The sequence below is a fragment of the Symphalangus syndactylus genome, chromosome 17, assembly GCF_028878055.3.
Source record: "Symphalangus syndactylus isolate Jambi chromosome 17, NHGRI_mSymSyn1-v2.1_pri, whole genome shotgun sequence".
NCBI classification, from domain to species: domain Eukaryota; kingdom Metazoa; phylum Chordata; class Mammalia; order Primates; family Hylobatidae; genus Symphalangus; species Symphalangus syndactylus.
In genome coordinates, this window is record NC_072439.2 from 76,571,493 (window position 1) to 76,599,260 (window position 27,768).

Genomic DNA, 27,768 nt, shown 5'->3' on the forward strand with positions numbered 1-27,768 from the left:
CTCTGAGCTGTTCCTTATTTCCCTGTGGTTTAAAATATAAATGTTGTATAATATACTTTAAATTTGATTTCTGTAGGAAAAGTACATTAGAAACACTCAAAAGCAAAGAAACCAAACTCTGTGAAGCTTGGTGTACTGGTAATATCAATGCTGTTTTAGGGGAAAATATAAATATGTTTCTGGATTAAAGTGAAAGTAGAGAATTAAAAGTTTATATCAAAACTGAAACAAAGCAATGTTTTGTGAAGTACACTTTAATAGCCATACAGTGGATCAAAAGATATGATCTCACTTCATAGTAAAACAGGTCCTGCAAGCCCAGGTAACTCAGGAAGCAGAATGGTAATTATTCACAGAAGAAAGCAGGTAGTATACTGTTACAATACTACAGTAGAAAGTCAGAAGGTCACAAAGCTTGCAGGGTAAGTGACACAACTTGAAACTGCTTGGCCCTCTTTAAAAAGAAATAATAAAATGGGAGAGAATGAAGCAAGTTTACCTAACACATCTTTGCAAGGTAAGTACCAACAGCCTATGAAATTTTCACAATCAGAAACTTAAGCAGTGTTGATTACAAAGTCTGTGTGTTTGTGTGTGTGCATACACGCAGCCCTGCATGCATGTTCAGGTGCCCTGGCCCTGTTTTTAAGATGTTTTTTTGCGAGTGAGAAAAGAGGTGGAGATTGTTGATTCAGAGGAAGCATGTTTTCTCAGTTGGTTACAAAGACTCAGGCAACACAGAATCACAAATTTGGTGGAGGGTATGGAAAGCTTTATCCTTAATCCCCAGTATAATGTTGGAGAAATGGTATAACCAACTTCCAGTGCATTTTCATGTTGGACCTTTTCCATCATTAACAGAACCTTGATTTTTGTCTCTACCTGTGGAGTGTTTATTGGTAATTAAGTTTTGCCATCTCTGGAGTTTACCAGCTAAGTTTCCCTGTAATTAATATAAACACTTTTTTAAAGGTAGAAAACAGGGGATCAGGGGCGAGCCTATCAGTTAGGAGGCTGTGATTTATTTCACAGGTGTTGCTTAATCAGAAACCTTTGTCCTTTGAAAGGATTGGCTTTGTTGACATTGGCTTGACTAGGCATCTCTGGTTAGAGGCTTGTTCACAGAAACAAATTTAAGATCGCTCACATTTCACATTTTTGGGTAAGAAAAGTTATTTCTTAAAGAATAAAAAGAAAGTAGATATTGGGCCTAACCAATATTTGTTATAGACTTCTAGAATACCATGAGATCACATAGATCTGCATGATCCTAAAAATATATCACCTATTTTATAGTTAAATTATATTTTTCTTTCATTTCTTTAATCTTTACGTAGCCTACTTAAGAATCCCAGAATCTTTTTTTGTCTCTGCATACTTCCTAAAAATCTTTCTTGAAATACTGTGTAAAATGCTACTATAAAGCATTTTTAATTTAAAAGATTAATTTCAAAAGTCATGTAATAAATTCTATTGAAGAAAAACAGTAAGGTAAAAGGCTCATTTAGCATAATGAGAATAATTTATTTCTATGTGTCTTATGGACAAATGGTATTATGTACGAGATTATAACGTATTCCTCATTTGTCTCTAATATTTTTCCTTGGAAAGTATATAGGAAGCATCTAGGTTGTTCCAGTTGTTCATATGATAATGATTTTACATTAAATGTTTATTACTGTTTGGCAACCACCTAAATAGCCTATTCTAGGCTGTGTGGGTGCATCACCTGTCTGTATTCAGCAATCAAAATAAACTAAGGAGTAACCAGGCCTCTTTCCATTTCCCTCATTATCCCTCTTTGTGTTAGGATCATGGGTAGTATTTTTTTGATTGAATCCCAGATTGTGTATACATTTTGTTGTTGTTTCTTTCTTTTTCTCTGGTGCTTTTTATGTATATTATGTTTCTGGTAATACATACATTTCACTGTGTAAGAATAGCCTTCCCTTTCCCCTATCCATATATATGGATATTTTTTTATTTTTTAATAATTTTTATAATTATAAATAAATAAATATTTATTTATTTATAATTATTTTTCTACAATTATTTTCAGAATTATTAATCAGAAAACCATGCACAAAATTCAACACAACTGATATAGTAAATAATTTGAGTGGTGTGCCTTAAGTTCAAGAACAACGTGCCTAATGTGTAAGCCTTTTGTAGTTGGGGAAAACTTGCGAAATCAGTTGTATACTAGGGAGTTTTTGTTTGTATACTCTGAAAACTTTTCAATAAAAAATTTATTCTCTCCTGATCTTATTGATGTTTAAATGTATCCTTGGTAGGTCTGTAAATATTTCAGATCTATCTTCTTGGAGTATTGAAATGCTTCCCCACCAGTTATATTTGCATCAAGATTCTTAAGAGCACCTATTAATCAAGTGAGAGTTATAAAGAACCGATGATAGTTCAGTTGTTGGTTTCATTTCTGGATTTCTTTACATTATAAAGGCAATGGAATGCCTTAACGTTTTTCTGTTATCTGTGTGATACCCTGTCCAAAATCTGAAATTGAGTTTCAAAATGACCAAAGTGAATGAAAAGTTATTTTCTAATGTTCAATTTCACCTTTGACTTAATGACATTTATAAAAAATTCTGAGGTTCTTTCAAATAATACTGATTGTCAGCTCCACTTACAAACGGATGTTCTTTAGTGGAAATAACTATGTTAAAATAATATGTTTTGTATATTAAACATGTGGATGACTTACATGTTTTGACTATGAGGATAATATATTATGTAGATTATCATTGGAACTCCATCAAGTGCTTTGAATAATGATTTTCTAAGGCCATGCATCTAGATTTTCTAGATTCACTGAATGATCTCTAGTTACAATTTGAAAGGCTAGCCATAGATATTGTCAATGATTATTCATCACAGTGCTTTTCCTATACATCTCTGACCCAATTATACTCTCAGGGGGCTAGTTGCATGGGCCCTGGTTAGTGGAGCCCATATGCCATTAACATTTAGTGTTTCTGATAGTATTGGGAATCCATTTTTTTTTCCTGAATAAAAGTGAAGTTATTCCAAGGTTATCTTCAGCTATGTGAACAGATTTTAATTACTTTTCAAACATAAAAAGGAATCTCCTCCTTTCAGTCCCAATGACAAGGTAACCCCAGCAGAGAATTGTGTAAAGCTATCATACATGAAGGTTCCTAATGTTCTCAGGATTCATAAAATAAATTATCTAGGTAAGGAGAGAATGCTAGAATTTTTTTCTAAACATTGCAAATATGAGTAAAATTGTACAAATAATATGACATAAGGAATAGGGGTTAAGTGCTTTCTAAGCATAGTTATTTGTGAAGGAAAGGATCATTTTTCTTGCATAATACCTGCAAACTCACATGCACCACTGAGTGGCACTCTATCACTCCATCAGTCTGTAACAGGAGTAGAGGGAGGGACATGGCTGGGAGATGGGAGGGTGACAGCTCCCTTCCTGGAAGGGAACTACCAGGAATATGCCTTAGGCTAAAGTTTCTTCAGAGGCCATCCTTGAAGGTATAAGGGCTTCTTACCTCTTCTCTGCCTCGAAGGATGTCCATTTCCTACTTCTCCCAGGATTCTTATTAACAGGCAGGGTAGGTCCTAGTCAGAATTGGAAAATGGGGAAAGAATCTATCAGCACCCAGCTGTGTGCTTCACCTGCTGAGCTTCTCCTACCTCAGGAATCCAGTTTCCATGAGCTTTTAACATGTTCTTTCTCTCCTTTTCATCTTTAGTCGAAATATATTCAAGGCCAACTTCCTCTTTGTAAATAATATGATATACTAATTGGCCCTTGAGATTAATTGAATAAAAAGTATTTCTGAGTTTTAATGCTGGGACAATCTTGTGAGAGGAGGCATCTTTGAGTTATGCCTCCCTGGGCTGTTCAATACACTTGGCTCTTGTGCTGCCTACCAGCTGCCTGGATGTTTTGAGCGTTTCTAATAATAGCTCTCCTTCCTACTTCAGTTCTTTTTAGTTCTCTAGCTCTAGGAAATCCCTACTCTAAAGGCTACAAAACAGTAGAACTCTGGGGGAAGATGTTCCAAGTACAGAAGAGTTGGCTGGAGCCTGAGGAATGCAGAGCTAGCTCTAGATAGCAATCAGCAGGAGATAACTCTTGAACCCACTGAAGGAGAATTTGGCCGTCACAGTTAGGAAAAAATAATCTTCAGAAAATTAACATTTTCAAGCTAGAAGGTAGTCTCAAGTCCAGTGTTTTTACTTTGTAGAGTAACAGAGATCTTTTGAAGCTAGGAAAATTGTTTTTGGTTTCACAGAAGCCATTGCTAGAGGCCACGTCTCTAACCTGCTGCTCAAAACTGCGTTTGCTGCAGTTTTATGGAAGAATTTGGTGCATTATTTTCAAGAGTAATTTGCTTTCCTATTTCTAGTAATGTTTTCCATATGGACGTCTTTTAGTTTCTATATTTATGGTCTTGGAAGCATTGTCGAGTATTCAGTGAGCTTATTACGGAACCTGTCCATCCAGGCTTGGGTTTTCTCTTTACTAAACAAAACTTACATTAGCTTGTACGACATTTAGTTAATTTTCATTACGACTAGGAGAAGTTGGCTTGTAAGTTCATAGGCACATGTATGGAATGTTTCTTCCTAATAGAGTCATTGTTTAGAAATGGCACTAATTCTATTTAAAATAAGTAAAAGAAAAAAAAAACTCTAGGCAGGAGGAGCCTTAATGTCTGTGCTTCCAAGTTGCAGCCTGAGGGTAGCAGTACTTTGTACTCCAACCTGTTATACTGGTTTGGTGTGCATGCTTACTTTCTGTGGTGGGAAAAATATCTCTGTATTCATCATCATAAACCATGACTGTGAGTGCCTTGAAATCTTTCTGATGCCACAAAGAGGACTGACCAGTATGTGACTCTTCCTTCCCAGCCTACAGAACTTTAATAGCGTTTTCAATTAACAGAAGTGCAAGGAGCTCCTGTTGGACCTGTCTTCCATGAGGAAGGCTTTCACTAGCCCTTCATGATAGGTTCAAACACTTGAAGACCTGAGGAATTTCAGAGTTGACATTTAGATATTGAGGTAACAGGACATCTTGGAGTTGAAATTTCCAGAATCTTTGCTGGAAAGTCTCATAATCTCAAAACAAAATCAAGCAAATTTGGAGCAAAGAAAGTTGCTGAAAATGTCAAGGCATGAAATCCAAGGTGAGTCCGACCTAAATGAGTGAGTTAGGCAAAGGTGCATCTGAAGATGGACTGGGTACTTTTTCCAGGTACAAGAGAGGGTCTTTGCAGCAGGCAAAAGAGATTAGGAAAACAAAATCTGAAGTAAAGCCTAACAAATAGTTAATGAAATCAACTAACTGAGCTTAGGAGCTAATTTTTTCTTTGTCTTTCTAAGTGGAAGTGGAATCTTTACCTTATTAGAAATAAGATGGCAAGCAGTGTACTTGAATAGAACGTGAGATAAAGGTGGTTAATGACGGTACTTAGTTAAAACCTGCTGTTGGAGGAAAAGCCAGTTCTCAAACACTTTGAAATATGGAGTTTGTTCCTGGAGTTTGTTTAATCCCCTTTGATTTAAATCATATTGTATGGTACTGAAATTGTTTCAAAGGGAAACATTTTACATTTCAATTAAAGTCACTGTAAAATCTTCTTGAAGAAAAGGTGATACATACCTACAGGATGACTTGATTGTTTATACATTATTATTAATCATGCAATAAAAACTTTTCCATCTATTTAAAAGTTTGAATCTGTTTTTGAAGTTTTCTTTGAACAGAAGATGCAGTAATAATCTGAAGATTATAAGTATATAAACGTAATTATTACTTTGTGTGCTATTCTCTGGATTTGGGAAGGAGTTTAAACAAATTTAGCTAATTGAGTAGGACAGTAAGCCAACCTCCTTTGTATCACAATTTTTGGGGGAGGACTATTAACCAAACATGTATTTGATTTATTATTGAAAAGTATTAGACTTGATATATAAGTGAAGAAATAACAGGTGACTGCAAAGATTGCAAAGAAAATGTTATTAGGATGACAATACACAAAGGGGCATTGAGCTTCAGTTGATCCTTTGAGCTTCTAATTACTCTTCAGGAAAAGTATGTGTCAATAGTTTTATTTGACAATGCTATTTTGTTGCTCTGGTGATAGATATGTTTAACCATCTGCATAGTCGAACACTTTGGGAGGCTTTTTCATAAATGCTTTCTGTAATTTATATTGAAAAGTAATTTACCTGCCTCTTTAAACCCCTGATTAGTGTAATGCAGGTTGTATATTGTGTCCAAAAAAAAAAGTTATAAAAACCTACCGACTAAAAAAGTCAAAAGAGAAATACTTTGAAAAGTCAACTGCTAAATTTAATGCAGTTTATAATGAACATGCAAAAGGTGTGCAGGTACGCTTGTTAAACCATAGAGTCAACTTTGCCGTGTGACTTGAAACTTCAGTGATTCATTCTGAGTTCTGATTAAAGTGCTGAAATCCATTCTATCTCTTGATTCCTTTGTTCTCTCAAAAGTAAGCTCCTTTGAAAACAGGTCATGAGAAGAGAGGAATGAAGGATTATTGTACTTTATCTTCCTCTTTATTTGTGACCTTTAATGCAATCGTAGACCAGCCTATCTTCCATTAAACTATTGATAAATCTTGAAAATTTCTCCATCACATCCACATTTCTTGGAGGGAGCTTTCAGAGATGGAGAAATACACTACCTCAAAAGGTAGACATTGCTTCCATTCTTGCTGATTCTTGGTATTGTTATAACACAGGGATGTAAATAAGAAATTATAGAGGAATCTAGGAATTTATAGAGGATTTCATAGAGGAGAGATGATTTGAAATTTCCCTGGCAGTTTTGATAAACTAGAATAAGTGACCAGAAGGAAAAAAGATTTCACTGGTCAAAAGAACAGCCGAGACAAAGCATGGAAATTGTTTCTATGTATTTACTTGCTTTATTTTCCCCCCTCTTTGGAAACAGAGGATTTTTCAAAATTCTCTACTTTGCTATAGGCTATAAATAAATAAACATAATACAAATAAGATTAAGACAATGTAACAGTTAAAATTTGTACACAAAATATATGCCAGAACATGCTGAAAAACTGTCAAACAGGTGACAAATTTGCTTTCAAGCTTCCTAGCAGCCAAAAGAAAATAATAAATTGTTTTTCACATTTATGGTGTTCAAATTATATAAAAATGTACCAGTTATTCAACAGATGCATGGATTTCTTGATAGACATGATGATAGAAATTGAAATCATTTCTATAGATGATAAGAGACAGGCCTAACTAGAAGAGAGCATTTTTATTAGAAAACACTGAGCGTTAAAATTAAAATTGTTATAGAGAGAAGGAAAATAGTATTATATAACTCATGTAAGAATATTGACATAGATGATTTTCCTTTGAGCTCCTAAAGCTATTGCACTATGCAGCCATATATTTGTCACAAAAACATTTCTGTAGAAAAAACTTCAAACCTATAGTAAATCTGAAAATAGAAAGGAAAATAATAGAAGAATAATTAAAAATATAGATTGTACAAGATCTATGTATTTACGTGATTTAAATATTTACACTGTTAAAACTTCAGAATAAAAATAGATTCTTTTAAAATTTAGGCTTCTATATGTATATCTTACAAGCTTACTCAAGTGTCTGTCCCAGAGTTCCTAATGAATTTTATATAGGTGTTTTGCATTTATTTTGGTTAATGAAGGGTTCAGTGCAGTTACTATGGCAGATCTGGGGAAGAGGAGAATAGAGATAAGAATAAGGAAGAGCATATGGACATTGATAATAATCACTTTATAACCTTCAGATGCAATGTAGTAATGATGTTGCCTAGAAGTTATTTTATAGGTAGGTGAATAGGAATTTGGAGGAAAAAAAGAAAAAAATTACTAAGAAAATATTAATGTGTTTATTCTTGACTGATTTCTGATCAGTTTTAGGATCATATTTTATATTTTTTCCAGTTTACAATTAGACCTATGAAAATTTCTTTGGGGTATCTTTTTTCTTTTCTAGATTAGAAAACCCATAATACTGTCTATATTTCTATAAAATACTAGTAATTACTAAATCATCTTTATCAAAATATCTATGTTGCTTAGTAACATAATCTGCAATTACATTGGTATGTAGGTAATAGAATGTTCTGGAAAAGGAGTCCATGTAAAATATTTAACTAAATTGATTAATAAATAGTTTATCTTCATAATCACAAAAATAAAAAAGGGCAAAGAACTAGTAAATTGGGTACTAATTTAAGGCAGAAACTTACTAAGCTTATTTGAATCTCACAATGTTGGCCTTCTCCTTTCTTCCAACAAACACACCAAGCTGATCCGCTATTAACACATACATGTTTTGGTTGTTTCTGCTGAACTTCTTATATTATGTTCCTTCTTGTCAATCAGTTATCAGCTTAAATATCATCTCCAGCCTCACAAACTAAACTAGCCAGTCTGTCTTAATGTGTGATTTTTAATTCTTTTAATATGTCACCATAAGCCATTTTCCTTTTTCGGTATATTTGTTTATTGTCTATTTCACTGCAATAAAATGTTCTCTCCCTGAGATGAAAGGCCATAGCTGACTTGTTTATTGCTTAATTTCTAGTGTGTAGATCCATAGCTAACATATACTATGTTTTCACAAGTTTAATATGCTCAGAAAAAAGCATAAAATGCACAGTCTTATTCCTATGTGTATATGCAATTTACATTTATTCTAACATGAAAATTAGTTGAGCATAAAGTAGCAGCATTTAACATGATCAGTACAAAACAAAATAAAGCAAGAAGCTTTAAATAAAAGAACCATTGGCAAATAAAAATGGTCTCAAATTGAAACAGACCTTTTTTCAAGAATAATAATAGTTGGCAGAGTCTCTATTCTGAGATTGGAAGCAGTGCACTGTTATTCAAAATTAGAGAATTTGTTCCTCCTCATTTTCTCTAGTTCTGTGTTACAGTGACTCCGGTTGGATTACCTAGATGAGCTCTCAGATAATCTAAGAATGAAACGGCAAGTAACAAATGAAACTTAGAGCAGCAGAATTTAAGGAGACAAGCTCATGAAAGAGTCAAAGGGTTGGTTCTTATTGGTAACGGGAGGCTAATTTCAAAGGATTCAGACATAATGCTAAGGTACTAGGTTTGATGGATGGCTGTGCATCTAATATAACTGCATCTAGATAAGTTGTGAGGGGTAAAAGAGGTTATTTTGGAAGAAGGAGAAATGTAATGCTTTTACCTTTGGATAAATTGCATTTGTGATAACAGTGAGGTATCTTAATACTAATGTATTCCTTAGATATGGAGGGTATGTCTGCTGCCTTTGGTGAATTCTCGGTTCTTTGGGAAATACAGTGATGTGTTTATTTATATTTGTATGTATTAGGCATATGCCCCTTATTGGGTAATTGTGAAAATTAAAAACATAAATATGCCAAACACTCAGAGCAGTCCATGGCACATAGTTTACACTTGATAAATGTTTTTCTGTTACCACAATCATCAACACCATCATTTTAATTTTAAACCTCATCCTTATTGTTATCCATCATCATAGTGATGATGCGCTGAATTCATGTGATTATGGCGGGATTCGAAAAAAGAATTTGGGAGACACTTGAGGTTAAATTGGTGTTTGCTTGTACTGAATGAGGAAAAATGAAGAGACTGTGAAAACTTGATTTCTTGCTTGGATGGCAGCAGGAATAGTATCCTTAACTGATTTAGAGAATGTAGGATGAGGTACCGTTTAGGGAATAGAAATATAATGAGACTGCATTAAAACAATTATTCTAAACTATAATTGTATATTTTGATGAAAATGTCTAGGACTTAAATTGTAAAATTGAGACTAGACCTTCGGAGAGAGAGAAATAGGGTGGAAATAAAGCTTTAGGAGTTATTAAGGCATAAATGGTGTATGACATTGTGAATAGGTGAGATTATACAAAGATGGATGGTAGAGGAAGAAGACATGAAGAATGATGATGGAGTATAAAGTCTGAGCAGAAATAAAAGAAACTGAGATGAGTCCATGGGAGAGAGAGAAGACAAAGATGACAGAGTTTTCATAGGAATTCATGCTGGGAATTTCTATTTAAAATGAGTGAGAAATATTAAAGGACAGAATAGTCAAACAGCAAGGATTTGGTGACTCAAGCCTGGAACTAACGTGAGAAATGAGAAAGAATACAACTGGAGAATCACTGGGAATGAGCTGAAAAAAGATGAAATTATGTATTAGAACTTTAAGAAGCTTAAAACAGTAGAAATTCTATCATAAAGCCCTGGGAAATGACCATACTTTGGAAATGGGAGAAAGAAGAGTGGAAAAAAGAGGTAGTTTTACCACAAGAGTTCTAGGAGATAAATACAATTTTTCCCTTTTCACAAATGGAAACTGAATTTCAGTGAAGGAAAGAATGAAAGTGCTCAAATAGAAGGGGTGTGTCTGAAGAAGAAGAGGACTTGGATTCCTAGAGTAACTTTGAAGAGCAGAAATGCAGATTTATCTTTCTGGAAGGAAAAATATGAGTGAGTGTAATGACAAATTCGCTGGATTACAGAGAGTCGGTAATGGAGCTCTTCCCAGATGGATCTTTGAAGCGAAGGGTGAGTTTATTTGGCTAAGAGTTAAGATGGAGCTGTGTGTGGAGTGTTGAATCCATGAAAGATAAATAAAAAGATCGGCTAGCCACAGCTGCAGTGAAGTTAGGCAAGAGATAGTGTCAGTGAATATGGGAAAGCACTAGGAAAAAAATAAAATGCACTTTGGGAGGCCAAGACGGGTGGGTCACCTGAGGTCAGGAGTCTGAGACCAGCCTAGGTCAACATGGTGAAACCCAGATTCTACTAAAAATACAAAATTAGCTGGGCGTGGTGGCTCATGCCTGTAATTCCAGCTACTTGGGAGGCTGAGGCAGGAGAATCACTTGAACCTGGAAGGCGGAGGTTCCAGTGGGCCGAGATCACGCCATTGCACTCCATCCTGGGCAACAGGAGTGACAAAACTCCGTCCCCCCAACCCCCCCGCCCCAAAAAGCAGGCTAATTATGAAGTCAGTTTCACAGAGATGTGAGTGAGTTTGTGGGAGTGTGTGTGTATGAGTGTGTGTGTAAGTGTGTGTGCATGTGTATGTTATCAACATGTTTGCATTTTAGGTAGAGATTGTTATTCTGGAATATTTAGTCTCCATTGTGTGATATCGCCCCCAAAATCCTACTTCAGCCAGTTATTTTCAGATTGTATGCCACCAGACTGTAGCAGAACTAGAAGAGAAAGTACATTTCATTACCAACCCATCCAGCCTTTGAAAAACAATGGAACTCCCATGCTCCACTGCCCATAAATTTTGATAATGGTATATTCTGTGTAACATTAGGAAAGCATCCGTATATACCACTGACCGTACAGTATGAATGTGATATACCTGTGAGACTGAAATGATGAGGACCTACTTTCATTTGACTCTATTTGAAGAAGGCAAAATAAGGTTGGTGTCAATGTTTACCCTCTGAAATATTTCAAAACATTTGGATAATCTGTGATTGACATTAGGGTTTGTGTCATTATGTTGTTATTGTTATCAATAATAATGAAAAAAAATTAAAAAACACAATTAGGCATTTAGTAAATGCCACTAAGGGACAGAGCTAGGATTTAAATCAGGGAAAATCTGAATCAATTGTTTCTTGACCACTATATTTTGCAGGTGTCCACTTTAAAAGAGCTACTTAAAGAAAAATAGATTTTTCCAGGAGAGTACTTTAAATATTTACCATTTATATCCATATGCAAAAGTTACTGACTTAAATTTTATTACTGAAAGAAATAATATTTTATTCACAGTCCCTTTTATAGCGGATGTATCTGCTTTTCTATAGACACTGTATTTTACAAAATTTCTTATAACTTCATGTACAACATAGTGCTTTCTGTTTTGGTGCATCTTGATTCCTCTTATCCTACCTACCCTCACACTGTTATGATATTTCCATCATGCCTACATTCCTGACACTTTTATTGAAGGTGATAAAGCCCTGAACAAGTAGTTGAAAGTAAATGGGTTCTACTCAATTCAAGAATGTTTTGACCATTAACCTTCAGTTTGAAGTTTTAGGTGACCAAAAACTAGTATAAAGAAATAGAGATTTACCTTTACAAAATACATGTTGAAGAGGTTTTTAAACAATTGATGCTTTGCTGATGCAAATGATATTTCTTCTTCAGTGTTTCTAACTTAACAAATTACATGTAAAAGCCATAATCTCCTTTATATTATCCATAAACATAATAAAAAATGTTACAACACATAACTTTGACTTAGTCAATAATTCTAGGCTTAGCCTTAGGGTTTGAAGAGAAAATTATTCTTGTTACACATTTTAATTATGCTATAAACTTCGGGAAATAGCTATTGATCTTCAGCATCTGGCATCAGAAAGTTGTTTCTTTCTTGTTCCGTAGCCAGTGAAAGTTTGCCACATAGGCTAAAAATGAAGGATGAAGGATTATTACTTTTTTAAATTCATGTAACTTAAATGTTAGGAGACAAAAGATTATCTTCTCTATACATCTTTCTGCTGAACACTAGAAACATACATCTGAGCTAAGAAATACACTAACTTGGCTGGGCACAGTGGCTCACAGCTGTAATCCCAACACTTTGGGAGGCCAAGGTGGGTGGATCACCTCGGGTCAGAAGTTCAAGGCCAGCCTGGCCAACATGGCAAAACCATGTCTCTACTAAAAATACAAAAGTTAGCTAGGCGTCGTGGTGTATGCCTGTAGTCCCAGCTACTCGGGAGGCTGAGACAGGAGGATCACTTGAACCTGGGAGGTGGAGGTTGCACTGAGCTGAGATCATGCCACTGTACACCAGCTTGGGTGACAGAGCCAGACTCTGTCTCAAAATAAATAAATAAATAAATAAATAAATAAATAATTTAAAAAATACCTTGTTTTAAGAAAAATGATAATATTATCCAGTGCTACTCTTGACGATCTTTAATATTTTAATATAGAAATATGGGAGCTTAAGCAGGAAATCTTTTTTGAAACTGTAGGCTTTAAGGTTCTTCAAAGCTTATATGAAAGGGTGAACATTGTGATTATCATTTTAGAAGCCATTATTTCACAAATTTTCATACTTGAAGTAGTAATATGGGCGAAAACCTTGTGCTGTTAAGATTAAGCGGATATTCTAACATCTATGATGCTGATTATGATGATAAGAGTAGCTACTAACTGGTTAACTATTTTTAGGGGATGGGCATTACTTATAAACACTTCACAGATATGGCCATATTTAAGAGTCACATCCGCCACATGAAAATGGCCCTTCATTTCTCCATTGTACAGAAGGCTCCATGAGGTTAAGTAACTTACTCAGGATTATGCAGAAACTAGGTGGCAGAGCCAGGATTCAAACTGTCTGACTCATATAATGACGGTTTACTTGAATAGAGATAGGCTCCTTCAGTTGCCATATTTGGCAAGTTGAAAACTCAAATTTAAAGCATTTCACTGAAGTAGATTCATATTTAAATTTAAACATGCTAAATGTTGTATTATGCCTTTGTTCAGCCAACAAATATTTATTGAAATATGATTATGTAGCAGGCATAGTGTTAGTAACTGCTGAAGCTAAGCTAAATTCAAGGAGACAGGGATCATAGCCACGTACAGTTTACTAAGGGAAACATTACACTGTAATGTGAAAAAGGAAAAACCAATGTATTCATCTACACACACACACACACACACACACACACACACATTTCATATAGCTTCAGGTTTCTCTGATAAACATTCTGAAATTGCTCCTTGAATTTTCAGTACCTAATTAAAGGTATGGTAGTTTCTGTTTAATACTGTGATGCCTTATTTGTGAGTTTGGATAACTCAGTGGCCTTTATAACTCCAGTATTCTTTAAAGATGCTATTTTGCAAGCATTGTCTGTGAGTTTATATTGACTTTCTTGCAAATGGACATCCCCAACCTCCTCGCAGTGAGAACTAATGAATATAATTTTCACCCATTTCTTCTCCACCCATTTCTTCTTAACCTACAATGCAATTAAATCCAGTGGTTAAAGAATCTGTTGAGCATTTCGTGTATGTAATGCCCTAATAGTGGCTCTGGATGTAATGGTTTACATTAATCTATTTAACTGAGTTTTACGTAATGAATTAAACTAAAACTCACTCTCTCTGTCTGTCTCTCTCTCTCTCTCTGTGTACATGTCTATTTTTATTTATTTGTTTGTTTATTTATTTATTTATTTTAGACAGACTCTTGCTCTGTTGCCCAGGCTGGAATGCAGTGGCACAATCTTGGCTCACTGCAACCTCTGCCTCCCGGGTTCAAGCAATACTCCTGCCTCAGCCTCCTGAGTAGCTGGGACTACAGGTGCACATCACTATGCCCAGCTATATTTTATATTCTTAATAGAGATGGGGTTTCACTGTTCTGGCCGGGCTGGTCTTGAACTCCTGACCTTGTGATCCGCCCGCCTTGGCCTCCCAAAGTCCTAGGATTACAGACATGGGCCACCGCACCTGGCTATTTCTTTTTATAAAAAAGTACAAGCATATATATTTAGGGTTATGTGGAATAATGTGTCTTTGCCAGTTTAGTGCTTTTGAACATATATCAGTCATGGCATTTAGGCATGATTTAAATTTTACATTTTGAATAAAATGGAATCTGGGAAGCCTATTATATGCCAGGTACTTATCCTAGGAATTATATTTAAGTCACCCCATTTCATTCTCACAACAGCATCTAAAGAAACTAATAGCTTTTCATTATAATATTCGTGCATGCTATTCTGCTTGGAAGGAAACATATGGAAAGAGGGAAATTTAAGCAGAGTAGGTGATACTTGCTTCCTCCTCAAGGAATAAAGAATTTTGCGGTCAAATAAATTAAAAGGGTATTTCAAGAATAAGAAAACAGTTGTACAAAGGCATACTGGCATGACTAGTGTGTTTGGAGAATTTTAAGCATTAGTTAATGATATATGCCCAACAAACATTAAGTTACTGGAGTGCTGTTTTTCTTGGGCTGGCATAATACAAGCGTCCAGCCCACTGATTACAGTGGGGTTATAAGGCTAACAAAATTTTAAACAGAGTGGATGGTAGTATGCTGTTTTTACTTCATCTTGGTACATGAGTACTATATAGTTAAGGCTTTGTGCCTGTTCCCCAGATGGCACGTGAGTACATGTGCGCATGTTATAGAAGTTGTCTACATTTTCAGTGAACTGCTTTTGTGGAATGCTCCAAATTCTCATCATGTATTTACTCCTATATGAGAACAGAATATCAGTGCTTCTTGACCACAGTCTCCCCTACTGATACTTAATGTGCCAAGTTAAAATACTTGCATAGTGGGCAATAAGGCAGCATGGGGATTTTCTATTCCTGTTTCCTGCCAAATTGACAGGTTGCATTGCAGCAGGTGCACCTCAAAGTGATTAAGAATGTAAGGGCTGACAAAACATGTGTGATGTGACTGCAGGCATTTTATGTGAGTGACATGTCATGGCAAGTATTGGCCTCAAGAGATTATACTTGGGGCTCTAGGGTGTCAGGGCAATCTATAGGTGTGTAAAAGCATCATTGAGAAGGTGAGTACTCAAGAAAAAATAACCTTGACTAGGAGTCTTTACATAAATGAAGTACATTGCAATTCAAGGTATATTTTTTGCTACTTAAATATTTTACAAATGTCCTATTTTTATGAGTAGATGAAATACACATGTGTCTTGACCAGTGTGATTATTTGACTGCTGAACAACTCATTAAGCTGCCAGGACAGTGAGAGTCTGCTTTGTTAAAATTCATGATAGATGCTCACACCGCTAATCCTAGCACTTTGGGAGGGTGAGGAAGAAGGATCCCTTGAGCCCAGGAGTTTGAGACCAGCCTGGCAATATAGTGAGACCCTATCTTTACAAAAACAAAAAAATTAGCTGGACGTGGTGGCATGCACCCATAGTCCCAGCTATTTGGGGGCTGAGGTGGGAGGATTGTTTAAGCCCAGGAGGTCAAGGCTGAAGTGAGCTGTGATTGCACCACTGCGCTCCAGCCTGGGTGACAAAGTGAGACCCTGTCTCAAAAAAAAAAAAAAAAAATTCACGATTGGCGAAAAAAATGCAATATAATTCAGTCATCCAATTTAACGAACACATTTAGTCCGTGTTATCAACCTCTCCAATTCTAGGATTTCTTATTTTACATGTAAGAAAATAAACAATATAAATGTCATTGCATTATTTATTAATTTTCAAAAATCATAAAAAAGCGGTGAAAAGAGTAGACTTTGAAGTGTAGATAAAATAGTTGTTCACTAAGTACACACATGCACACACATATATTTGCATAGAAATGCAGGAGAAATATGGACTTCTAGTAACCATTCCATGAACCACTAGTTGACAGACCCCAGATTAAGAATTTCTGTGTTTATGTACCTTTTTTAAGAGACAGAGTTCATAGATTTTATCAGATTTTCATAGTAATCAGTAATCTCAACAGCATTAAAATGATTTCTAAAGTTCTTTCTGTATCTAAAATTGTGTAATTCACTTTACATCCTAATATATTCCTGTTGAAACAGATTTGCTTTTCTCCAGAGAAACAGAAATATATCTTATTTTCTAAGAAAGAAAAAAAAGTGTGTCCCTTTATTTATGACTAAAATAATTAAAATTTCTGTTTATAACATTGTAACAAAAAATAATTTTTGGCATTTTTTTGATCAGCATTTAAAAGCAGTCTTAAGGTAATATCTTGCTGGTAACGATTAAGGTGGAATGTTATTTGCCTATTTTTCATTTTACATGGACCATTAAAGCCAAATGTGAGAGTGATAAATGCTTAGGAGAAATGAAAAATACCTCAATCATGCTTATAGTAGTAATTTAGTTTTTAAAAATTTCCAATTATGAGTAATCAACTTAAAAGATAGATAAAAGTGAAACCTTGGTTTTTTTGAGGGAAAACTAAAATGCGTATTTCAAGAATTACACAAAAACAATATTTTAACCAGGTTTATTTCCGTCATATATATTATAATGTACAGTATATATTCATTTTATGTGATCAGATGTTAACAGCACAAATAATCTTGGACATTAGCAGCATAATACATTTTGCACAAAATACAATAAATATCTTCTCTCTTTGTTATTATATGTGCAAAGCTAGGAAAGAATAGTGAATAGGATCTGAACTCTTATTCTAAGGCTCTGTAAGAGCAAAACAGAGAGACAGGACCCATTGAAAAAACTGTGAAGCTGTTGATATTTTCTTTGTTTGTTTTTTACTCTTCAACTTGTTTGCTACATTTTCGTTTCTTCCATGGCTAACTATCCTCTAGCTCTTTTCCCCTCTGTCCCTCCTACCACATAACCTTCTTATAATACTTCGGCATAAAATGAACCAACAAAATTGTTCACAGTAGATGTTTATAAAATACTTGTAATGGTAGAATTACAAGCATAGGTAGGAGATACAGTTTTGTGTGATATCATCTGCTCTGTGTCCTTCAAAAATATTACTAGATGACAACTGTCAATATTTAAAGTATTCCACCCTCTTCTTTAATTTTTCCTCATTTACTAGGTACCACCAGAAATTCCACAGACTGAGAATCTTTGTAGCTAAATGGATTCTTTTGACTTTGTTAATGATTTATTATCCTTGTCTGTTATATTGAATGTCAACAGCCATCTTTTGTGAGATAGCCCATAGAGGAGGAATTTGTGACAGGGATATTTCTTGTGTTCTGTCTTAGTTGGCTTGGGCTGCTATAACAAAATACCATAGATTAGATGGTTTAAACAATAGATATTTATTTTCCACCATTCTGGAAGCTGGGAAATTCAAGATTAAGGCATTAGCAAATGCAGATTGGTGAGGGCTCTCTTCCTGGCTTGCAGATAGCCACCTTCTTGCATTTTTCTTACATGGCCAGGAGAGAAAGCACTGGGCTTTCTTCTTCTTTTTTATAAAACATGAATCTCATTATGACGGCCACAACCCCAAGACTTTATCTAAACCTAATTATCACCAAAAGGTCTCAACCTTAAATACCATCACATTTTGTTTAGCCAGCTGAAACTGCTTAAAATTGCAAAATATGCATTTTGTGGGGAGACAAACATTCAGTCCATAAGATGTGCTATTCTAAGAAGCTACTTAGATGCTTACCTTTTAGGTTTATTTCCATATATTTTTACATCTATGTAGATATCTATGCACCAAACCTTAGATCTCAGTAATTCAGTACTGTTGGTTAACAAACTTAAGAAGTTGGTCAGTTTATCCTTAGGGATTAATTAAAGTGATCCTTCAGTTATCTTTAATTGAGGCCTTCTTTCATAAATCAGCATGTGAAATAGGTAGACATTACTTCAGTCTCCGTTCAGTTCTCAATTCTCCCTATTTCAGGCATTCAGAAAAGGCTCTCACATCTCTCCCATACCCCCAAATCCAACAACAAAGAAAAACATCATTTTAAATATAACCACTTAGCTCCAGGAATTTTGTTAACTTTTAACTTTGATTTTTATTTGAGTTTTATCTACTCAGTATTAAAAATATAGCTTCCTTAGGTTAAAGAGTCATAACTGTTAGTGTCTATAGCTATCTTAAAGTATTTGAAGACAGGTGATGTAGAATATAGATTAGAATTGTTAAATAGCATTGCAAGGGAGAAGCAGTAAGACCAATGGATAGCAGGTAGAAATCAAAAGACTTTATCTAGCTGAATGTAAGGAAGGATTTTTGCATAGTTTAAAGATGATACGATTTTTCCCCATAAGAAAAATAGAAACTCACTATCATAAGATAGCAAATTCCTTACAAACAATTATAGCCCAGCATAAGTGGAATAACTGGTTAAGGATGATATAGTGGAGACTCATGTAGTTAGAGATGGTGGCTTTTTAGGGCACTTCCAAAACCAGAGTGTACTTAAATATTAGCTTTCTATGTATATATTTGGCAGAAAATGAACTTAACAAAACAGTGATATACATGGACTTCTAAAATTTGGTTACATTGTATCTGATTTTGAAATGGCTTTTCAATGAACTCTAAATATATAACGTGGTGAATGTATAGGCACAATCTATCAAGACCTTTGAAAACAAGCAAATTTCATAAAGTATTTTGAGAAAAAACACATTTATACGATTAGACACAACGTTTAAACTGAGTGTGTAGTAAGTTATTGATTGCCAAATTGAGAACTCAGATGAAAGATTTCTATATATTAGTTAATGCAATTTTTTTCTGAGTAATTTTTTTCTCTACCTCAATGAATCTACTCAATGGGATTTGGCCAACCTGTTGAATCATTGTCTTCTGACAAAATGTATGGCCTAGCCAACTAGAAGTACTTAAAACTGCATGAGAGACTATGTTGCTATGAAGAATCCAAACCATTGCAAAAACCTACATGTTTTGGATTTGGCTTTCAAAACTACCTTAATTTATAGGTTTTGCTTCCTGGGATTACATTTCTTATATTGCTTTGCACCTAATGTCTATGATTGTTGTTTAATCCATTTATGGAGATGAAATGATTCTAAATCCCTCTTGAATTTTTTTCCTGTTGGCAGTAAGCTCAATATCTGTTCTGCTGCTCGTTTCTATTTGCCCCTGTACACTGCAACAAGGATAGCTTAATTCTGGTTTCCTATAGACCCCACCCCTTCTGCTGTTCATTAAAGACATCATATTTGACATCTGACTTTTTTTCATATCTCAGAAGACATAGGAGATAAAAAAATCCAGTTAAATTGAAAAGGGGCCATGTGATTGTCATTTAAAACAATAATAATAAAAAGAATGTGCATAGTGAAGAAGAGGACCCAATATGCCCATGCCATGCATTCTTGCAGGCCTTTATTGGTCTTGAATACTTGTATAAAATTCTATATTACTGTCTTTCTTCAATCTCAGTAAGCATATTTAGCTAAAGTTATTTTGTGTAGCCCTACAGAAGAAAAAATTTATAGCTTTTCCAGTACAGGACAAGACAAAACAACATTGTATTTTTCAAGGTTATACAAGCTTAACTAGCCTTCCAGTGCAGAAGTGGAACTTTCAAGGTATTTTTTTCGTACCCAAATATCTGTCGTTATATATTTAGTTTATTCATCTTAGTTAATGTGGCATGGAGAATAAGTAAGATAAATCTACTTATTAAGGAACACCTTGACTACAGACCACAGACAGTTTTAATTGCAAAGATGAAGAAGAAACCTAATTTTACTCCTTCTTAATTTTGCCAAAGCCAAATTTCCCAGTTTATCCCCTTCATTGTAGATTGGCACAATACTGTCTCCAATTTAAAAGCAGAAAGAATTAGGTCCCTTATGTTCAATGACTTTGTCTTTAATATACATATTCTTAAGTGTCTCTGATTATGGCCTCGAAACATACAGTTTTAAAATAATTTTATTATTTTTTCCTATGGAGGTAAATGCCTCATTCATAATTTCAAAATGTAAATTAATTTTCTTTTTATATGATGTTTGGATTTCAATGTATTAGATTTTAATACATAGAAAAATATATTTTGTATAAGTACTTGCTTCAAAAGAATTAAAAATTAACATTCGTAACTTCAGGTGAATGAGATATTCATAATTTTTTCGGCCTCACTACTCATCTCCTGAACTACAGTCCCATTTTTCTTACTCCTCTTTGTAGCAAAACTCCTTTAAATAATTGTTCTTATTTCTTCCCTCATATTTTATCTGAAGCCCATTTTCATCAAGCATTTGCTCCAACTATACCCAAAGCTTCTCTTATCAGCGTCACTAATTACCTTCATGTTCTCAAATTCATTAGTAAATTCTCAATCTTCACCCTGCTTGATCTATGAGCACCATTTGTCAGTATTGGTCACTTCATCCTCCCTGTATCCCTGGCCTTTGGGTACAGTACTGTCTTGCTTTGCCCCTAATTTACTAGTCACTCCTTGTCAATCTCCTTTGCTGTTTTACCCTGTTATACCTGCTTTCTTAATATTGGAGTACCCCTGGGCTCAACCCGTGATCCTCTCTGGCTTCCATTCCTCCCTTGTGACATATCAGCTCTATATCAATGATTCTCAACTCTCAATTTCAGTCCTTGCCATTCTTGAAACCCTAGAGTCCTATTGCCAATTATATACTCAACATATCTACCTGGATATGATTAAACATCTCAAACTATGCTATACTTCTGATAGTCTCTCCCAAACTTATTCTGGCATTGCACATCTCAGTTGGAAGTAACTCATTTCCAGTTGCTCAGCCTAAAACAAAACAAAACAAAAAACTCAAGTAAAAACAAGCAAAAAACAAAAACCATAAAATTATACCCTTCTTTACAGCCTACATTTAGTCCATTTGGAAATGCAATATCTCTGTCTTCAGATACGTCCAAATTTTGGTTTATTTTCTTCACTTTCACTAATGCCATCTGGTCTTGATTGCCGTCATTTCTTGTTTGCATTATCTGACTAGTCTTCTGATGGGTTACCTTACTTCTACCGTTGCATCTCTCAACACAGACTCAATGACCATCTTAGAACATGACTGAAGTGCTTCTACTTTAGGGCTTTATACTAGCTCTTCCCTCCTCCTAGATTATCCTTCTCATAGGTCTCCTTTTGGCTTTACTCCTTCACCTTCTTTAAGTCTTTGCTCAAATATTACTTCTTAATTAGATATATTCGTTTCCTCGGGCTGCTGTAACACATTTCTACAAATTGAGGGGCTTAAAACAATAGATGCTTATTTTCTCATAATTCTGAAGGGCAGAAATCTGAAACCAAGGTATTGATTGGGTTAGATCCATATTGAGGCTCTGAGGAAGAATCTATATCATGCCCCTTCCCTTAGGTTCTGTTGGCTGATGGCAATCCTTGGAATTCCTTGACTTGAAGCTGAAGAACTCTAATATCTGCTACTGTCTTCACATGACCTTCCTGTCTTTTTATCTGTGTCTTAACTCTCCTTCTGTTCTTCTCTTTTAAGGATACCTATCGCTGGATTCAGAACCCACACTAAATCCAAGATAATCTCATGTCAGATTTTTTATTACTTCTGTAAAAACCCTGTTTTCAAATAAGGTCAAAAATCATAGGCTCCAGGTGGACATATCCTTTGAGGAGCTGCCATTCAAACCATATCATTAAGCTTAGCATAGAACATATGATATTCCATTTATATTAACAGACGATCTGTTTAGGATTGCAGTCTCTCTTCTCCACTCTCCTTTTTACATGAATTCTACAATAAGTTACTCAAAAGCTTTGGGATTTTGAACATTTTGTGTTTTAAAATTTTTCAGGTTTTAGGAAGATTATATGGTACACAAAACATATTACACAATAGCCTCAATAAGGCCTGAGGCATCATACCATAATCAAACTTACTCACGTTTCTGGGGTGAAACATGGATATTTGCATTTGGGATAAATAAAATATGTAAGTAGGTTTATATTAGTTCAGGCCAGTGTTTGTTCCCCAACTGGTTGATAGAAAACTTAGAGGAAAATTTTCAAGACTTTATGTTTGTTGGTTTATTATTTACTTGTTTATTATGCTTGTTTTTATTGTTTGTGTATCCAACTTGTACTCCATGCGGGCAGCATCTTTGAGCATTTACCTGTTTTATTCCCGGATGTATCCCAAGGTCCTAGAATAGTCACTGGCATATAGTAGGTACTCAATAAATATTTGAGCATCTTCTTATGCTGCTCACCTCAGGAACATTCTCTAGAAATCTGGGTCAGATAAGTATGTGCAGAGAACAAGAGAGCAATGCAATTTCAAAGAGAGACAGATGGAGAAATGAAGTTTAATGTATCTTGTAGATCTGCTGTTATGTTTTATTTCAGATGTTCCAGATTTGGGGGAAGGCCTTTGGTGAATGTATAATTGAATTATTTAATGATATGTATTTATCTAAAATGCTTTTACAGTGATAGATTTTAGGCATAAGAACAAGGTTTGGTCCCTGTTTTGTATAGCTTTAATAGTTTTTGAGAATAAGTCAGAAAAGAAACTGTTTTTTCTTGTATTTAAGGTGATACAGAACATGTGATATTCCACTTATATTAAGTAAGATATTTGAATTTTCCAGCCTTCTAATTTACCACTGATTTTCCTAATCAACCCACTTGTTCTCTTCGTATCTTTGTGGCAGTTCCTTTATAAAAATGCAAAACTATGTGAAGAACTTTAAAAATAGGTTTTAGTCACTAATTATAGGGAGGTAAGAGATTTTTATTTTTCTTTGACTAATAATATGGCCATGAAACAATTAGAAAAGGACACAAAATAGTTAACTTGCTATATTGGTCAGGGTTCTCTAGAGGAACAGAACGAATATAATGTATATGTGTGTGTGTGTATATATGTATATATGTATATATATATGGCAGATTATTAAGCATTAACTCACATGATCACAAGGTTTCACAATAGGCCATCTGTAGGCTAAGGAGCAAGGAAAGCCAGTCCATGATCCAAAACTGAAGAACTTGGAGTCCAGTGTTCAAGGGCAGGAAGCATCCAGCATGGGGGAAAGATGTAGGCTGGGAGGCTAGACCAGTGTATCTTTTCACATTTTCCTGCCTGCTTACATTCTAGCCATGCTAGCCACTGATTAGATTGTGCCTACCCAGATTAAGGGGGGATCTGCCTTTCCCAGCCCACTGACTCAAATGTTAATCTCCTTTGGCTACACTCTCAAAGAAACACACCAGGAGCAATGCTTTGTATCTTTCAGTCCACTCAAGTTGGCACTCAGTATTAACCATCACAAGTCTACTCCTTGTCAACCTGAACACCTACACATCTCCTGAGATCATTCATAATCTTCATAATCTTCAAATAAAGACAGTAAGAAGGTCATAATTACGCCTAACATGACACAACTATCCTTCATACAACCGGAAATGCACCGATCCCGATCCCCAACCTAAATACTATTACATAAAGTTAGCAATACTTAAATGCTTATGTGAAGTCAATAAATCTTATGTCACATGATAATGGAGAAAGGAAATAAAATGAAGATATTTTCTTAGTGCAAGTGTATACATGCACAAACATGTTTTTTAACAAAAGAAGGAGTGAATACTCATGACAATTACAGCCCTCGTTTCTGCAGCTGGTTACGTGGTTGTAGCTAGTATTGATGACCACCTTCTTCTACTACCCACTCTGTATTCCCTTTGCCTTCAGCAAGCACCTCAGCAGGTTGTGGTTTTTCTCCTGGTAGGGTGATCCAAACCTTCATTACTGAAGGGTCTGAGTCTTTTGTATTCCTGTCTGGATTGGTCTGTTGTAGTTTCCCATTGACCTTAAACATAGGGCATGGTAATACTAAGAGATCCCCTAATAGACCTCCTGTATTCCATGCATACTCTTCCTTACCTCCACTGCAGAGTAGTAGGCTGATTTCATCCTAAGAGTCTGGGCCAATCACCCCAGCCAATACTGTAACTCCCTTCTTAGCCTGTTGACTTAAGGGTAGGAGGAGCCCAAAGTGTTCAGGTGGCAATCTTAACTTCCAATTCAATGGAATCATCATTGTGTCTCCTGGTGGCGGCATTCCTCCCTCTGGAACTAAGACCTCTAGGACAGCAGAATGTAATGTCATGGGAACAGGAAGCAGAAATGTTGTTAGTGGATCACTAGGGGTAATGATGAGTAGTGCCACTTCCACTTCCACTCCTTGATTCCTGAACCTGTGAACCCTGGCTATGAAAGAAACAGTACCATATGTTGGACGCTGATTCAGAGCATATGTGACCTTCTGGAGAACTTTGTGTCACAGCCCTGAAAAGTATTGTCACCTAGTTGGGATTGTAATTGTGACTTCAAAAGGCCATTCCACCATTCCATCAATCCAGCTGCTTCAGGATGATAGGGAATGTGGTAGGACCAGTGAATTCCATGAGCATGAGCCCACTGTCACACTTCTTTAGCTGTAAAGTGGGTGCCTTGGTCAAAGGCAATGCTGTGTGGAATACCATGATGGTGGATAAGGCATTCTGTGAGTCCACGGATGGTAGTCTTGGCAGAAGCATTGTGTGCAGGATAGGCAAATCCATATCCGGAGTAAGTGTCTAGGAGCTGCAACATTAAATGCGGAGTTCCTACTTAGCGGGCCTGAATCCATAAATTCAGCCAAATCCAACTCTATGTTTCTTCGACCATTATCCCACACCCTTAATATACACTCCTATGCCTGCTCTCCAGATTTCTGTTTATATAAATTAGAAAACTCAAGCAGTTCTGTTCGAGTATAGCACATCTCCTCATAGGTCACACTCTCAACCTCATCTCTGGGGCCCGCCAGGACTTTAGTATAGGTCTAGAGGCAAACAGGGGTGTCGGGTGTGACTCCTGAGGAAAATCCACATTTTCTTGCCTTGAAACTACCTCAGGGGAGGCCATCACTGTTGCCTGAGGCAGCGCAGAGTTTATCTCCTCAGAAAAAGGTGGAAAGGCTGATGGCAGCATGAGTCAGGGAGGGGATATTGCCTCTACTGGGGATGGGGGAGCTGTTTCTTCTGGCAAAAAAGATTCATCACAGTTTACAACCTCAGTGTCATCAGGGTCCTCCCACACATCCCCATTCCAAGTTGTAGGGTCCCATTATTTTCCAATCAATGCCCTCAGTAGACACCTGGTGAGGCTGTGCATGCATCTTTCATTACAGGTCAGCTACTCGCATGATAAGATCTTGTGTCTGTTTTTCCACAATTTCAGCTCTTTGTCTATAGGAGATAAGACTGTCATTCAGGGCAATCTTAGCAGATTTGAGGCTCAGTATCTGCTTCTGAAGCCCGGAGAAGAATCCCTGAGTTATCATTTTCTTTCATCCCTTTGTCCACTGAGCTTAGGGTCAACCAACCAGCTTCATTATGTTCCTTGGTGTTCCACATATGGTCAAAGGTATTATGTGTAGATCCCCTAAACTCCTTGCCTCTCACGAATGATGAATCAGGAGTGTCAAATGCAATTATTTTGCATAGCTCTCTAAACAGTTTTTGCCAAGGAGTATCAGTATACTCCATACTATTAGAAGTAGAGTTCTTTGCATTTTGGGGTCTAATCATGTTAAGCAGCCAACTCCAGAAACCCCAAAACTTACAAAAAACTCCATCCTTAATATTCTGTTCCTCTAGAAGCACCCCAGTACCAAAATCAGTATTAGGGTTCTCTAGAGGGACAGACCTAATGGAACACACACACACATATATATATGTATAGATATATATGTGTATATATATATCCATATATGTATAGATATATATGTGTATATATATCCATGTATGTATAGATATATATGTGTATATATATCCATATATGTATAGATATATATGTGTATATATATCCATATATGTATAGATATATATGTGTATATATATCCATATATGTATAGATATATATGTGGATATATATATCCATATATGTATAGATATATATGTGGATATATATATCCATATATGTATAGATATATATGTGGATATATATCCACATATATATAGTCTAGCAGTAAGTAGCATAAAAATTAAGTATTAACTCACAAATCACAAGTTCCCACAATAGGCCATTTGCAGGCAGAGGAGCAAGGAGAGCCAGTCCGAGTTCTTTTTTTTTTTTTTTAAGACAGAATCTCGCACTGTCGCCCAGGCTGGAGTGCAGTGGCTCAATCTCGGCTCACTGCAAGCTCTGCCTCCCTGGTTCATGCCATTCTCCTGCCTCAGTCTCCTGAGTAGCTGGGACTACAGGCGCCCACCACCACGCCTGGCTAATTTTTTGTATTTTTAGTAGAGATGGGGTTTCACCATGTTAGCCAGGATGGTCTCGATCTCCTGACCTCATGATCCACCCACCTCGGCCTCCCAAAGTGCTGGGATTACAGGCATGAGCCACCGCGCCCGGCCTGTCCAAGTTTTAAAACTGAAGAATGCAGAGTCCAGTGTTTGAGGGCAGGAAGCATCCAGCACAGGAGAAAGATGTAGGCTGGGAGGCTAGGCCAGTCTCTCTTTTTACATTTTTTCTGCCTGCTTATATTCTAGCCTCCCTGGCAGCTGATTAGATTGTGCCCACCTAGATTAAGGGTGGGTCTGCCTTTCCCAGCCCACTGACTCATATATTAATCTCCTCTGGAAACACCCTCACGGACACACCCAATGCTTTGTGTCCTTCAATCAAGTTGACACTCTGTATTAACCATCACACTTGCCATGAGGTGCCCTTATATATTTTAAATATTTGATAATGACCAAGGAAAGAAGAGTTAAGAATGATTCATTTTATCACCATTTTTACTGGAATAGCTATATTTTCCTGGTGCCAGACTCTGTTTTAATGATTTGAAATACAGATACACTTTTCAAAGCGATATTCATTTTTCTCCCATGCATCTGGAAGACTCTTTAAAAAGGGTGAATGCTATTAGGTGAAGTTGATAATAGCAAAAATGAGTGGTGGAAATTTAACCCTATATTTTAAATGTAAATCTTAATTGGGTTCCAGCTGACACTGAGCCATGTCCACCTACTTCTCCTTTCATATTATCGTTTCATTTCTATTGGGTCCTTTGGCCATGTCTTTAAAAAGTACTCCACTTACTCTCTTTTCCCTTCACAGTAAGCAAAGAAGTAAGTCCTCCAATCCAATACACAACAGACAAATATGGGTAT

At 35.9% G+C, this 27,768-nt stretch overlaps 1 protein-coding gene across 1 annotated transcript in view; it reads left to right on the forward strand.

Moving 5' to 3' along the window:
* Positions 1-400: 400 nt before the first annotated feature.
* NAALADL2 (N-acetylated alpha-linked acidic dipeptidase like 2) overlaps positions 401-27,768 on the forward strand; it is a 955,512-nt gene continuing 928,144 nt past the window's right edge. Inside the window, exon 1 of the mRNA XM_063621698.1 lies at positions 401-517. Coding sequence (XP_063477768.1) covers positions 475-517 — 43 coding nt within the window. The 5' untranslated portion in view covers positions 401-474. The remainder of the gene's footprint in view (positions 518-27,768) is intronic.